General features: G+C 37.3%; 1 protein-coding gene across 2 annotated transcripts in view; it reads left to right on the top strand.

Moving 5' to 3' along the window:
- The window catches only part of kalrna (kalirin RhoGEF kinase a), a 278413-nt gene that overhangs the window by 204238 nt on the left and 56798 nt on the right, over positions 1 to 17377 (top strand). For both annotated transcript variants that reach the window (XM_059561398.1, XM_059561397.1), the window contains exon 34: positions 9037 to 9283. In XM_059561398.1, the coding sequence (XP_059417381.1) occupies positions 9037 to 9283 (247 nt within the window). The remainder of the gene's footprint in view (positions 1 to 9036; positions 9284 to 17377) is intronic.

Raw genomic sequence — 17377 nt, forward strand, 5'->3', positions numbered from 1 at the left:
ACTATTCGGGGAACAGACACAGTCTTAATAGTTTTTACAGCACAAGTACTTTTATCATTTAAGCGGGTGGAACAAAACTCATCATAATAGTTATTAGAGAATTGTCTTACTAGTCACATGGAGCGAAGTGTCCTGGAGATGTTGTCAGAGAGCAGCTCCGCTCCGATTCTGCTGGGGTGTAATCCATCAGCGCGAAACAGCCTAGGACGCTCCCAGAAAAGATTCCAGTTATTAACAAATAGCAGTTTCTGTTCTTTACACCATGACAACAACCATTCATTTAAAGCAAAAAGTCTACTGAACCTTTCGTGTCCTCGTCGATACGTGGGCAGTGGTCCTGACACGACGATCGTCGCCGCGGGCGTCGTGCTGCGAACCGTCTCGATCAGGCTGCTGAAGTCCCTCTTCAGCGTCTCCGTCTGCCGCAGCGTGGTGTCGTTAACCCCGGCGTGAAGCACGACCGCTCTGGGGCTCTCGTCGACCTTCAGGATCGCGGGTATCTGCGCAGAAACATCGAGAACACGAGCACCAGGCAAACAATGAGTGTGCACTTTACCTTCGGCTAACGTAGCACTTACGTGTCGGACGATGGAGTCTCCGATGATCACAGCGTCGCGTCCTGTCTCGCGGAGGGGAGCGAAGCGGTTCCGGATGGAGATGTCGAAGGCAGGAGGGGGAGAAGTCGTCGCCCGGGACCCGGCTCGCGTCCTCCGCTGTGGATGCACCCAGGGTCCGTGGTGTCCCGGCGTCGCAGTGAAGGACATCTGGGAAGATCGCGTCCTGGGTGCACCGGGCCTGTGCAGAGAAACACACGGAGTAGACGTGGTGGGACTGTTAACAGATCGCTGTATACTTACCCCGGACTTGTGAGCGTCAGCCCGGGATGATTCCAGCGCGGTTCTCCGCTCTCTCAGCTGGGCCTGCCTCACCTCCAGGTCGCGAATCTGCTTTCCCACGGCCTCGAGCTCGAGCTGCACAGAGTGGAGACATTCATCCGCCATTAAAGCAAGTAACAGTGAGTACAGCAGTGGTAATGTGTGTGAATAGAGTATTAGCAATGTTAGCGCAGTTAGCTGCAACCACGCCGCTGATGCTAACGGGCTAAAAGCTAATAGCGGACCCGGGAGATCAAAATAAAACTAGTGATAGCGAGGCGCTCTGATTGTTTTTGTTGTAGAATACAATAGAGGATATATTCACACGTTATATAAACGGAAACGATGATGTATACAATTGATTTTTGAGTTAAAAATAGTCAATGAAAAGAATATAGTGACGGAGCTCAAACGCAGTACAGCCGCCAACAACAAACAGGAAGTGTTGTGACATGAATGCATGTCACAAGACCATCATACGGCATTAGATATTTCTTGCTGGATTCATCTTAAGATGAAACCGTATTCCGATTTTTCATTAAAATATGCAGTTTTCCCCCTTTGGCTATGGAATTATTTTAAAAGAAAATGTGAGTTGTGACAGATGTTTTCTTTAGCAGACGGTCCATATGCCTTTGATTTAAATCACTCACAAGAGCAAGAGTCATACAGTCATTCTTACATTGCAATTGAAACCATGTGCTATAGGTTTCTAGGTGTTTACATACTAACTGTTCATGTCAGAATAGTTTGTATGGTATGCACTACTGTATATGACAGGACTGTATATGCAGGATTGTTTTGGACACAAATTTATGGGTCGTTTCCACCGAGCAGTACAGTACGGTATGCAATTATTTCCATTTCCTTTCTCAGAAGATGTGAATGGTACCAAAATAGCAAACTGTACCACTTTTTTGGGACCCTTCTGTTGGAGCTAGACTCACTGCAGAACATTGATTGGTTGACAGAGAATTGTAACTTGCGCATGCTACAACTACACAAGAGCTCAGCGCTATGGATTTTTTTTCTACTGGCCAATCGGGCCAATGGTTCAAATTATTACTTGCCCTGCCACAAGAAATAAATAAATACTGTAAATAAATAAATAAATTAAAAATAAACAAATAAAATAGTTGCCTTTATCATTGTTTTTGATCTATGATGTCTTGTATTCTGATGAATAAGCTTATATGACACCAATAGTTTAGATGCTAATTCAATTTTAGAGTTCTTAATTAAAATTTCAGCCAGAACTACTAGCTTGATTAAATGTAAAGATCAATCATTATTAAAGACAAGTAAACATTTAGTAAATGAACAAAATTACAAAATGAACAAATTACAAGTAATAACACCACTGAATACAGAACAAAAATACAAATGAAATGATTTAGGATTTTATGTTTGTAGGTTTTCAGGGTACAGACTTTGAATAATCACATGTACAATAACATATAGATGTGCATATTCTTCACTGTGTTGCACCTTGATTTTTTATAGCCATTTAAAATAAGTGGTAATCATGAATTGATCCAAAATAAATTAATTATACACACTTGTAGCATGTGCAATGTTTGATTTAAATTAGGCTGTATAACTTCAAAATTTGAAGCAAGAACAGAATGGTCTGACATTAGCTTTGTGAAATTATGCTAGATAAAACACAGCAGACATGTTGAATGAGATGCACGACCACTCTCTGACAGCAGGTGGTGCTGATGGAACAGCAGCGTTTCCTTGGATATCGCTAAATATAAAATTCTATATTGGATCTTTATTTTCACCCAACGTGAACCTGCTCTGTATTTTCTCCTCTTTGCATTCATCTTCAGCGTCTCTGGCCTCTGTTTAACAGCCATTTACAGACAAAATATAATCATAACATAATATTTCCACACAAATGGAACATAGTCTGAAATAAAACAAAAAATGCCTAGATGATCGGTGCATCTCTACTCCACTGTATAAGTTAAATATTGATTACTCACTGTTAAAGCTACTCGCCAATGTGGGTATTTTGACACATTTTTGTATGTATTTGTTCGTTCAAGTGCAAGAAAGATGCGGAGAGAAACTCCACTCGGGGCTCGGTCATCAGAGACACAGCCGCTGTGCGCGTGTTGTACTGAATGGAGTTGTCTTTCGCGCCTTGCTGGAATGCTTTTAAATTGCTTGATTTTTTTTTTTATTTACCAAGGCTTAAAAACAGATGCAAATGATAAACAATGTCACACTTTCTTCTTTGCACAAGAATGACATTGTCCGCTACTTTCCAGCATACACCATGCCTGTCAAGTAAGTGTACGGTTGGTGGTGGAAACACAAGCCAGATCAGGGTGTTCAGTCCCAAATTGAGCTGTACTGCACTGTACCATAGCGCTCTGTGGAAAGAAGGCTTTAAATGATTACGCAAATAGCAATGGTATACCACACGGGTCAAAGTACACCCAATATGAAAAATCAACTTAACAATTACACTTGCAATATTTAACTTTATACTCAAAATGAGCCTTGAAAGCAATGGGTAAAATAAATATTTAGAGTAAATTCATAGCTTGATGATGAATTCCAAAAGATTCCAAAATGTAAATAAAGTTTAATCTGTCATATGTTCTTATATGTATGTACTTATTTACAAAGACAAACACAGACACGTGAGACACAACCAAAGGTGTTCACTAATGAGAGGAGCAGCATGACTGAGCCGTAACCTCTGCTGAACACTGAACTCAGCCAATCAGAGACGCTTCAGAAAGAGAGACGTAGGGAGGGAGGCAGAAGATAGAGAGAGAGAAAGCGAGGACAGATATAGTGGTGGAAATAGGACAGATAAGTCGTCATGCCAAGGTGGATGAATTTTAAACTTTTCAAAGAGAGCAGTCGTGTAAGTGAGCTTCATCTGATCTTTTCTATTTCTTTCTCGACTATAATCCAAGTGTAGTATAATGGTGTGTGTGTGTGTGTGTGTGTGTGAGTGTGTGTGTGTGAGTGTGTGTGTGTGTGTGTGTGTGTGTGTGTGTGTGTGTGTGAGAGAGAGACCGGGGATATCAGGACTGTACTGACAGAATGTATAAGCCGGTCTTCTGATTTTCACTGATTTAACTGGTGGTGAGACAAGTTAAACACTCTGCTGTGAGACTGAAAACAATTTTTTCTGTTATAAATTGTAATAATTTAAAATGCTACATGTGAAATGAGATTTACTAGAGCACATCAGCTGTCTCTCAGATGTTAGTTATTATAATGTGTCCGTGTGTGTGTGTATTTAAATTGATTGATATAATAGGTTGATATCACTGGCAGGAAGTGGATTATTAACACAGTCGACTCACACTGACACAATCTCCCGAACACACCCTCTTTTTTTACTATCATGTTTAAAGTGATAGTTCACCCAGAAATGAACATTCTGTCATTATTTACTCTCCCTCATGTCTTTCCCAACACATTTGAATCCATCTGGCTTTCTGTAGAGCACAAAAGGAGATGCTTTAAAGAATGTTCCTGATGATCTTTTCCAAACATGGAAAAAGCAGACAGTGGGCAGGAACGGACAGACAGCATGCAATTAGTTATGCAACAGATTTGTCTGAGGAACAAACTGAAATTTCAGCCTTTATTTAATGAAAATCTCAACCGTAGCATTTTTAGAAATACATTCAAATATTTGTACAAAATTTGTGCCTTTTTAAATGTATTTCAAAATAATCTGCAAGATATTCATTTGCTAAAATATGTTTCAAAATATATTTGTTAGTGTTTTGTTTTAAATGTGTTTATATATATATATATATAGCTTTCACTGTTTACAACATATATTTTGTATGTATGCATTTATTGATTTATTTACTTGCTGTATGGGATATGATCGGTTTTCTCAGAACATAAAATGGATTACATGACGTCTGTGGATATCTTCCATTTATGAGTTCTGGATATCACTGGTTCAGATATTTGAGTCGCAAGGGATCATTTGCAATTGTGATATTATAAATGGAGATGAATCTAGATGGAAAGCAGTGTTCAGATAGCTTAGATAATTGTCCTTTGTATCTGCTTTGCTGTCTGTTTGCACCTGTACGTGTTGAAGTGACTCGTCTACCTGCAATCCTCCGCGTGAAAACACAGGCTTTTAATACTGTTAGAGAGTCCTCTGATCTCCATAATAAAGCCCTGCAATCTGCGAGACCTTTCACATCGAGCCCATGTGACGTTTATGTCCTTTCTGACGCGTGATCTTCTCCTTCTGAGACCCCTGATTACCTAGCAACCCACCTTTCCTCTCGATCACTGCGGAGACCTGATACTCTGCCAGGCAGATGGTGCAAGAGAGCGGACGAGCACAGCACATCTGCTGAACACTGACCACAACTACACGCTCAGTGACACTCAACAAATAAAATAAATAAAGCTTGTTGAATGTGCTAAGTAAAGTCTAAATAAATAGATGTAAAGGTGATTGTGACTTTTTTTCTTTTTGATTTTATTTCTCAAATTATGAGTTTAATATAAACTCGCAATTGCAAGAAAAAAGTATTTTGAGATGGTCACAATTACCCTTTTACAGACTTCCATATTTAAAAGTAGAGTTTCCTTCAGGGGCAATTGATTTCTGTAAAGTCTTCATTCAAACAGTCTCTGTCAGTTCTTTTTTTTTTTTTTCTTCTTTTATATTATTTTTCTTTTCTTATTTTACTTTATATTATTTTCCCCATTTTTTGTTATTCATTTTCTCTTTTTTTTCTTTTTTTTTTAAATTTTCTTTTCATGTTATTTTATTATTTTTTATATTATTTAATTTATTAATTTATTTTATATAGATTTGCTGTTCAGGTTGACTCTTCCTTATCCACCCAGTTTAAATAGGATAGCATTAATAAATAGGTAAAGCATTTTAAGTTTAAGTCTTTGCAGTACAACCTCACTAAAATAGCTTTTTGAGTGAATCATCTTAAAGTGTGTTTCTGATCAGTGTTACAGACTCTGCTGTCTAGTTCTGTAATCTTCACACAGTCTGGAGGAAAATGAACTTTTAATCAAACATTGACCAGTGACCTGCTGTGACTCTGAGAACTGTCATCTGGGAACATTTTGGACACTTACTTGTTTTGCCCTTCTTTCTGCAGGTTTGGGTCTGAGCGTTGGAATATTTTTTTTTCTTTTTTTGGACCATGTGTTGTCTCTCTCTCTCTCTCTCTCTCTCTCTCTCTCTCTCTCTTCTCATTAGCAGGGTGCCTTGTGATTTCGGCATGACATCATGTCCTAGTTTTTAATTTGTACATTTTGTCTCGTGAAAGTTTGTGGACCTGACTGGTTTATTGTGGACACAGGTGTCCTAACAAAGCAATCACAGCTCCAGTTTATCATATGATCACTCTTTTTATGATGTTTTGTATGATTTGTTTGTTGAAATGACACTTGTTTTAATAATGCGCTATATACACTTTTATTAACATTAATATATTACTACAAAAGTAATGGCTTGATTTAATTATAATTTCTTCATAATATGACCATCAAATTTCACAGCACTCTCAAGCTAAATATGATCAGTTTAGTCATGTTTTGTGTGTTTTCATGCTTCTCTTATAAGAAGTGAATCATGTGTTGTGTGTATATATCTTAATACTCTTTTGCCTGTTCTGTGTCTGACCCTGTGACTCTGTTACCTGTCCGTCATTACACAACCAGCTCAGTCTCACAGCGCCTTATTACTCCTGGAGAATTATTCACCTGTAATCATTTGGTTCATAGTTCATTCAGTCAACTAGTGACCTGTCAGAAAGTGGCATTTTATACTGGTTATGTATGTATATAATAATTAGACACACTTAACATGTAAATAAATTTGTATATCCAGAAGAAAAAGGACTTGATTTTGACTCATTTCTGACCATCTAATTATAGTAAAAAAAAAAAAAAAAAAAAAAAAAATTTTTATTATATATACAGTACAGACCAAAAGTTTGGAAACATTACTATCTTTAATGTTTTTGAAAGAAGTTTCTTCTGCTCATCAAGCTTGCATTTATTTGATCAAAACTACAGAAAAAACAGTAATATTGTGAAATCTTATTACAACTTAAAATAATAGTGTTCTATTTGAATATACTTTAAAAAAAATAATTTATTTCTGTGATGCAAAGCTGAATTTTCAGCATCATTCCTCCAGCTTCAGTGTCACATGTAACATCAGTCTATCACATGATCATTTAGAAATCATTCTAATATTCTGATTTATTATGAGTGTTGAAACAGTTCTGCTGTCTCATATATTTGATCAATAAAAGGTTAAAAAGAACTGCATTTATTCAAAATAAAAAAAAAATGATAATAATATATTTTCTTTACTATCACTTTTTATCAATTTAACACATCCTTGCTGAATAAAAGTATTGATTTTATTTAAAAAAAAAAAGAAAGAAAGAAAAATTACTGACCCAAAATTACTGACCAGTAGTGTATATTGTTATTACAAAATATTTATATTTTAAAAACATAGCTGCTTTTTTTTTTTTTTTTACGTTTTCACATGTTCTGAACAAATATGAAGCAGCAGAACTGTTTCCAACTTTGATAATGAATCATCACATTAGAATGATTTCTAAAGGATCATGTGATAATGATCCTAAAACTTCAGCTTTGCATCACAGAAATAAATAATAATTTAAAGTATAATAAATTTAAAAACGATTATTTTAAATTGTAATAATATTTCACAATATTACATTTTTTTCAGTATTTTTGATAAAGAAATGCAGGCTTGATGAGCAAAAGAAACTTCTTTCAAAAACATGAAAAATAGTAATGTTTCCAAACTTTTGGTCTGTACTGTATATATGTTGCTCATGAGGCCTAATTGAGTTCTCAATTCAGTTTAGTTTAATTTTGTCCCATATGTTTCACTTAAAACATAAAATAGAGACAAATGAGATGATTTGGGTTCATATTGAGATCCTGTGGTTGCAGGGAAATCGGAGTATGCTAGCAAATCTGAATGCAATTATTATTATTTATTTCTTTTGCAATTAATTTTATTTCCATAAACTGATGAATCTCCATTTTGACTACTATTTTAGGTCTTTTAAAAAACATTAATTCAATACAGACTTTTTATATTTTGGTCTCTTCTAAATACTGATGTTGAGTTGAGCTCTGTTGGGTGTGGAGCTACAGATCCCAGCAGGACAATCTTCATTATGAGCTTTGATTGCTTCTGCTGTTAAGGCATGCGTCTCTGAAGCTTTCTGTGGTAAATGGAGGAAACGGGGACATACAGTACACAGGAAATGAAGTTGTTAGTCTGATGTACCAAACGGCTCAGTCAGATTAGAGGAGCTTGTGTATGTTTGATGCTACTGTCCCAGTGACCGCTGTATATATATATATATATATATATAACCCAGCTGAGTTGGCCCATGTTTTTCATGTTTAGCTCTTTATAGGCTATTTTTCTTTTTATGTTTATATGCATGTCTTACTCTTGCCACAATTAAGCAAAATTCCAAAAATGAAATGGGATTTTGAAATACATTACATCTCTACATAAAAAGAAAGAAAAGTCTCAGCGATAAGAAAAAAGGGTTGTTTTTTTTTTCAAAGCATTTAGTCAAAGAACACTACAGCCCAATAAACACTTTCTAGGTTCACCTCTAACAGCTGTCATGATTTCAATTTTAAACACCGACGGAATGAAGATAAAACACATGGGCTCTCCAAAAACAGTAATGTGCACGTGAGCCATGTTTTCAGATCAGTCTTTTTGCTGTTAATATTTGAGAGCTTGAGAAGCTGTAAAACTGATAACAGATGTTCAGTCTGACCAGAGTTCATGTTCTAGAGTCCCCTAACACACTATCTTCAGTCATTACTGAAATAAATGTCACATCTGATCAGGAATCAGTTTCCTGTCTGTGAAGATTCCTTACTCCAACAGATGAAGACTTCCTCCATCGTATCTCTTTTATCTCTCAGTTTCTAAATGCTCTTTTTATTGTTGTATGCCACTTTGCCAGAATTGAGACACTGTTTTATATTATAGTGTTATGTAATACTGTTTACTTTGTATTTGATTTGTGTGTACATGTAGCTAAATACTTATAAACCTAAAACTGAGCATAACATCAAATCAAAGTCTGTCTGTTTCTCTGCTCTCTAGCTCTCGGGAGGGTGCGAGCTGACGGTGGTCCTGCAGGACTTCGTGGCGAGCGGTGCGTCTGAGCTCAGTGTCCAGAGCGGTCAGACGGTGGAGCTGTTGGAGCGGACCAGCGAGCGTCCGGGATGGTGTCTGGTCCGGACCACAGACAAGAGCCCCCCTCAGGAGGGACTGGTGCCCAGCAGCGCTCTGTGTATCTCTCACTCTCGCAGCAGTGTGGAGATGGACTGCTTTTTTCCAGCAGGCAAAGGTGAGAGCGGGAATTGGCTGAAAGATTCTGTTATGCTCTTGCGTTTAGTAGTTAATAAACATATGGTTTTTGCAGATAAATGTTCCTTAACATTTTTCCCCTCAAAGTTCAAAAGAACAGCAGATGTTTGAAAAATTAATATTTTGTCACATTATAAATCCCTGCCACGTTTAATTTAATGCATCTTTTCTAAAAAAAACAACAACATACATTTATTTTAAAAAGATATCTTACTGACTCCAAACACTTGAAATATACTGTATATTTTCATCTTGGATATAAATAGTTATTTAGGTTTTTAGGCGGTCTGATCAAATAATGAGTCAAGAAGATGATGTTGACACTGTTTTTGATATCATTTCCAGTGGGTTTGTTGAGTGCATTGCATTGTGGGATCCAGTGTTCAAGTTCTGTTTGTATTCCAGCACAAGCTTTTGACCTAAAGATTATGAGAAACATAAATTCAGTGTGTCCAAACCTTTGACTGGTAGTGTACGTCATACTGCAGAAACAGTGTGAGCTGTATAGTAGTGCACATGTGAACCTTCCTGTTGTTACAGTAGTTTTATGAGTGAACGGGTAGCCTGGTCATAGTGTTTGCATTTGGTGCATGTGCAACTTTTGTCCACTAGTGGGCACCATCACTCTAGTGTGTCAGATTGACTCCCGAAGTGCTCTTGACATTATTCACACACTAGGCATGTTTGTCTCAGTGCACTAATGACTCGATGTCCTGATCCCCTCAGTAAACATACGATCCTGGGCACACTTGCTGTTTGTTTTCAGTGACAAGAGTAGTCTCTCCTTTTGTCCTTTTGCTAGGAGAGAGATGTTACACACATATACTTAGAGGCCGTTTACCCCAAACACTGCTGTGATCCTATTAGCATCAGCATCTAGCTCACAGGATACAGCACTGAAGATTTTTTTATAGTCAAAATGAAAAAAAGCCATTGATATAACTTTTATAATGTGGCGTAAGTCAGAGTAAATCAGGGTCATGTACAACGCACAGTGATTCCACCAAAAGGCATAACTAGTCTGTTTGCTTACTGGCTGCAGACCAGTATTCCTGTAGACTGTTTCCATTGTGTTCATTTAAGGAGTAATGTAAAGTGTTTGCATTATTCCTCACTATTACTATAACTCACACTGGAATGCCCTAAAAATGGGAAGCAATGGAAGTTTTCTCTGGAATGTGGAACATTCCATTTCCTCGTGTGTGTTGCATTTTAACAACCATCTTTAATTTACTGTAACTCATATGAATCATTTGCTGAAGTAGAAATGTCATTGAAGAGTTCAGCACTTCAGTTGTTACATTTCTCATTGTTTTAGTCTCCTGGGTTTGAGTTCATGTTAGTCAGATACGTGTGTGTGTGTGTGTGTGTGTATGTGTGTGTGTGTGAGAGAGAGAGAGAGAGAGAGAGTGCTGTGTGCACTGCTCCTTTAATATTGAGTCTATTTTAGACTATGCCTGATTTGCATAGCTCCTCCTGTCTGTTGTGCTGGGATACTGTGTGTCATTACCATAAAGATTCTGCTGCAAAATGCAAAAAAGGCCTGATGTAGAACACCTAGCAAGACACCTCAATATGGAAATAAAGGCAGCGTCCATGCAGCTCGGCAACATAATACACCTATTACAGTCAGAAATCAATTATCTGGAAATTCTGCTTAGTTCTCTATTTGATGATGCTATCCATCTAAGACTGAAGTGTGTGAGACAGCTGTAATGAGACGCATGCCAAACCAGCACATGTACTCTGAGATGATGATCTAGATGTTGACTTTGATTCAAGATGTTTCCTTGAAAGATCTTATGCATCTCAACAGTCATCGGCACAGGGTTCGGGTTTTGTCATTGCATTACATATTTATTTATTTTCTCTGTTGTATTTATGCTGCTGATTCCAGTCATTCCAGTATTGCATCACACAGCAGGTGATAAGTCTACTGATGACAGTTTAACCTGCTGCCACACAAACAACAACAGCATCAAACTCATGCAATCTTCACTCATTCTGACATTAACTTGAGACATCAGTGAATCTTTTCTTTCTCATCTAGTTCAGAAGTTCAGCTCAAGCTATCTGTATGGGAATATGTGTTTCCTTTTTCCAATGTAGACAGCACTGCTTTTGTTAACACACAGCTCGTAGAAACGGGCCCGGCAGCTCGCGCCAGTTCTAGACACGGTGAAAGTTTCCTGATTGTGACGGAAGGCCGAATTTACATGACACATTATAAATGAGCATAGTCTGCGATAGATACAGTGCCAAAAAGAAGAGAAGAGGATAAAGACAGAGGTAAAGAGATGCAGTGAAAGAACAATTTATTGCATAGGAGTAAGATACTATAATTTCATTGCAGTTATTTTTACCTTAAACTTAATGTTAGCAGTTGTTCTGAGTTCTGAGTCACCAGACTGTGATTTTGTACAATCATGTCAGTTTTAAGACGCATTTTTTATTATCACTTTTTTATTAATGTTTTACTATACAGTTGTGCAGTTTTGGGGGGAAACAGTACAGGCCAAAAGTTTGGAAACATTACTATTTTTCATGTTTTTGAAAGAAGTTTCTTCTGCTCATCAAGCCTGCATTTATTTGATCAAAAATACAGAAAAAAATGTAATACTGTGATATATTATTACAATTTAAAATAATTTGTTTTCAATTTATTATACTTTAAATTATCATTTATTCCTGTGATGCAAAGCTGAATTTTCAGCATCATTACTCCATTCTTCAGTGTCACATGTGACATCCGGTCTATCACATGATCCTTTAGAAATCATTCTAATATGATGATTTATTATGAGTGTTGGAAACAGTTCTGCTGCAATGTGTGTGTGTGTGTGTGTGTGTGTATATATATATATATATATATATATATATATATATATATGCTAAATCATGAACACAATGACAGGGTGAAATGGGCTGTGATGCATGGGGCGCCAGGTAAAATCTTGCCTAGGGCAGCAAATTGGTCAGGGCCGGCCCTGCCCGTAAGCATACTATAGCTGGACACATTGTCATGACTTCACGTTATCACATCCAACAAACTGACTGCGCCTTTGTCTGAAAGTGAAACATGATAGAGATTCTGTTGCTCCGCCTCTCTCTCTCTATCTCCTCTCTGTAAAGTCAGGCTGAATGAGAGTAATCACTCATTGGCGCGGGTGCAGTCCTCCGGGAACATCTCTCTCTCTCTGTGCTGAGACATGCATGTCTGATCGGTCATGAGGAGTGATAAGAGTGTGCGCTCCTGCTGCGGCTGGATTTCCTCTAAATGCTGCTGCTGCTGTCATGTGGGAGGTGGGTTTCACAGATGCTGTTCTAGAACTGCAGAATAATGTAGGTTTGCATTGATCTGGTTTACCCATGTGACCTGTTGAAGTAGTTTATTAATCCCTTGTGAAGAAGTGTGCACGACTGTATTGAATGTGCACTTGTGGCTCTTAAAAAAAACTGTATTTTCAGAAAATATTAATGAAATAAAAGGCCACTTAAGTGTACTAATGACTTTTTAACAACCTTAATTAAAATGTGCACTTTACAATAATGTCAAGTTTTACTTTGAAGTATACTTTAAATTATTGTTTTAATAATAGTTTTCGTTCTTTATAGAAGTACACTTATTTTGACTAACATACTAAAGCATTTGCAAAGCATTTGAAATGTAATGTATTATAAATGTAATTGCAGCTTCTTCATTGGAATGTAGTAGATATCATTTAAATACATGACATGCGAGTTTCCAATACATTTAATTTAAGTATACTTTAGATTACCATAAATGCTTGGCAGTACATTTGACACTTTAAAGTACACTTCAAATATATTTCAAAGGCGACAGAGTTATGAAATTACATATATATGTACTCAAGTCCTACTTAAGTGGGTCAAAAAAGCACACTCACGTTTGACTAACTGTATTTGAAATGATTTTATTTAAACGATCTAAAATCTTTATGTAATTACAAAAAACATGCAACTGAGTATCTGAAAACATTCAATTCAGTTTGTGTTTAAGTATATAATTTTCATTAAAATCTTTTTCCCAAGGGATAAAATGAAGGTGTCTGTTCTTGAAATAATTACTTTTGGGCATTTATTACTTAATCTGATAGATAATTTGTTTTATCTTGCATGTCATTCATATCTCTGGTCGGTGGTTTGAAATGATATTGACTGTAGCGCTGCAGTTGTTTGCTCTGTCTTGTGTCATGGATAGATGAGGGTTGTTTGCACACGCGTGTGTGTTGATGACAGGGTGAAGTACCTCTCTGCTCTTCTCTAATGTGGACTAAAAGGGCTCTTTCTCCGACTCTCTCACTCTCTCCATACTGATTATCTCAGGAAGTTGCTCTGCACAAAGAGACCGGGCTAAAAACACAACCTCTGTTGTGTCAATGTCATCACATTCTGGAGTTGTTTGGAGTCTGTGGCTCTGGCGTGGGCAGAATTGTATTTTTGGTCGGGCCTGAGCACTTTAAATAAGTCGGACTCAATATTCAGGTTCTTTGATCTTATTGAAAAATAAATCGTAGAACACCGTTCTACGTAAACCCGAGTAACAGTACGAACGAAAATTAAATATTGTTTTATTTGTTCTGAAACGGAAGTCATTTAAAATTGTACCTCTATTTAATTTTAATTTCATCAGTGTACAGTAAATGTACAACACTCCTTGTATCTTATGCTGGCTACACTGGAAGCTGCCTATTCAAGGCACTGTATTTCCTCATCTGATTTCCTCAGATATATTAGATCATAATTAAAGTGAGAAATTATTTTATTTATAGGTGCAGTTAGTCATTGGCATCAGTTGAAGATATTATAAATAATTATCTTTGTGAGGATGACTGGTGCAATCTGGTCTGACATCCTTTAGACACTAAATGGCATTAAACGTTTTTAAAAGCCCTTTTTTATAGAGTTATGCATTGCTGCTGTTTTTATAACATAACTGCAAATTATAGGCTAACTTAATGAGTGAACACACATGAATACACAGGTGTGATATGTCTGGACAGCCTGGATAACACCAAATTAAACAGCTGTCAATCAAACTCAAACTGAATTGCTTATGAAGCTGTTACCTGCTGTGTTGTGGTTTTGTCTCTTACTCAAAATACACATTCATTTTGGCGTTACCAGTGTTGTCATAGTAACGCATATTTCTGGGTCTGAGGTCGTCAACAGCTTTGAGTGAAACAAACGGGTTGTCATCTGGTAATTACGACATGGCATGAATGCATCAATGCAGTGCACTTATTACTTACCAAAAGGAGTGCCCATCAAATGTGTCTTGGAGAAGGATCCCACCTTAAAAAGCTTGTCCTGGGACATGCAAATAGTTCTCAACTCAAACAGTTGACTAGACTGAGCCAGTGTTTGTTTAATGTAAATGGCCCTCCATACGCTTGCAGCTTCTGAGGGCTGATGTCCTTCTCGTCCTGTGTCCCGCACAATAACTGTACTGACAGATTCAGCTGCTTGCATTGGCATCCAGACTTATGTAATCTAATAGTAGTTTACAGACTCTAAATGTAGACATCTAGTCATCATTGTATATACTATGCGACATGTAGAAATGTGCCCAGTGTGCACGGGCTGGATTCTTTGCATGATTTGTGGTGTTACAGAAGACAAAGGAGTGTGAGGAAATGCAAGAATCAAGCAGAACGTGTGTCAAACAAGAAACCTGTAGTAGTCTACACCTCCTGGAGTTTAACATCAAGTGAAGATTAGTTTGTCAGGCACTGTGTCACTTGCAGTATTCAAGTGTGCGTTATTTTTATCACTAATGTACTATTATAGTTGTTTTGTTAAAATTCTGAATTAGATATTTTGGTCACACTTTATTTCAAGGTCCAATTCTCGTTATTAACTAAGATTTTTACCTCAATAAACTCCTCATTAGTGGTTTATTAATAATTAGGAAGGTAGGTTTTGTGTATGATTAGGGATGTAGAAAATGGTCATGCAGAATAAATGCTTTATATGTACTAATAAACAGCCAGTATGTTAATAATAGGCATGTGAATAAGCAACTAGTTAATAGAGATAATTGGTCCCTATACTTAAATTACAAGTTTTAGTAATTAGTTTTTAAATTTGTATTATATTATTTAATGTCTATGTATTGTTTATTTATCTATTCGTTTCATTTGTTTACTACAGTACTTCAAGGTAAACTAAATGAAAAATGTTGCCTCAGCAACTAGCTAATTTGATTGGTAAGCTGATTTGATTTAAACATCAGTAAAGTGTTGTTGTTGTTGTTGTTGACTAATGTCGGATTTCTTGTATAGTTACTTTGATGTACACTTTTTGATACTGTTATAGAAGATGTGGGTGACTGAATTATTATAAATTCCCCCCTAGCTATAATTGATGATACTCTATGTATTAGTGCTTACTTCAGTGTTGCTTAAGTGACTTAACTGTTAATAGGTACAGTAGTGTTGTACATGACTCCTGCAGTTTTTGAAGAGCAAATTAGTTCAATCCTCTTTTCATCGAAAGAGCCTTAGTGGCTTTTTGAAGACGGCTTCAGGAGAGAGATAATGTGGGAACATAGCAATTATTCCCCTGTTGTTCTTCCTCCTGAGCGCTGGGAACATTAAGAGTCAGTAATGCTGTAATGTAGAGTCAGCAGAAATGCGTCGTGAGGCAAGAGGTGTTGTAAGGCATGTGAAACTCCTCACCTATGAATGGAATGCTGTCCGTCTGGACTGCCTGTGTGTTTCAGAACCGAATCTAGTGTGAAGTATCTGGAAAAATGCCACACACTTTTAAACATGCCTGGGTTCCAGTCAAGTGCAAAGACTCAACAGATGATGAGGACACATCTGCCTGCTTCAGTGAAAACTAAACCATTCTCTCAGACGCACCTCTGTGTGTCAGGAAGTCGTGTGGAAGACGCCACATTGTTTGGCAGAAGGAGGAATTTATGAATGGATTGTAAATATTTCTCAGCCTTAAATCTAAAGTTAAACCTAAAAGCTGAAATGAAGTGTCATTTCTTATAGCTATAACTGCAAGTTGAGTTAGGATACAGTAATTAGGGATGTGCACGGATAGTCGAACATTCGAATATTCGTTCTGCTCTAATTATTCGATAAATAAAAATGATATTCGAATTTCGAAAAAAAAAAAAAAAGTTCACATTAAAAACCCAATTTGGTGACTTTTTGTGATTCTCCACGGCATATTTGAAGGTGTATGCAAGCAAAAAATAATTAATGAATGATTAAGGGGCCATTCACATATCGCGCCTAATATGGCGTGGAAAAGGCTATGTGCGCGGCTTTCTCCTTCTTTCCAAAGCGCTCGGGCAGAAGCGCTCCTGAGGCGACGCGTTCTCTCCATGAAGACGGGGAAATTTCAGCAAAGGATAAATGGATTTGCAGCACAAAATAAATCGCTTTCAGTAGCTCTGCTACTAAATTTATTTCAAAATGGCAATCCATATACAGCTATGATCAGCTGTTCCTTCATCTTGGCTGAGCTTTCAACGTTGTTACAGGAAAGGATGAAGCTGAATGTTTAGTTCTTGTCACATGACCTGCAGTGCGCTTGCTGCATTCTGAAAGTTGAGATGTTTTTAACTCGATGCTGTTCGGACGCTCCTGGAAAAAACGGGACCGCGTCGCACCGCGAGCGTATCGCGACCGCGTCGCTTCCATTATGAGCGCGCATACCGTTCGCCTACATTGGAAATAACGAACTTGAGCATGCAAAAGACGCGATATGTGAACGCCCCCTAAAAGAACTGCGGTCTTCTAGTACTTCAAATATGCCATTATTTGAAGTACTATAATGGTTAATACCATTAACTCTGTGTTGAATCCATGCACCTCTGATCCGACAGAGGTTTCAGTTAGTACATGTGAGAAATTTCTTGGTTATTTTACTGACAAAGTAGCAGCTGTCAGACAAAACTGCAGTGCTAATTTTAACGTGTTTGTACCTGCTGCTCCGGTGCTTTCTGCTGTTTTTGAGGATTTTAAGCCAGTTTCACTTACACTGCTTTCTGAGGTAGTGCAGCACATGAAACCCACCAACTGTCCGTTAGACA

This window comes from Carassius carassius, chromosome 11 (genome assembly GCF_963082965.1).
Source record: "Carassius carassius chromosome 11, fCarCar2.1, whole genome shotgun sequence".
NCBI lineage: Eukaryota > Metazoa > Chordata > Actinopteri > Cypriniformes > Cyprinidae > Carassius > Carassius carassius.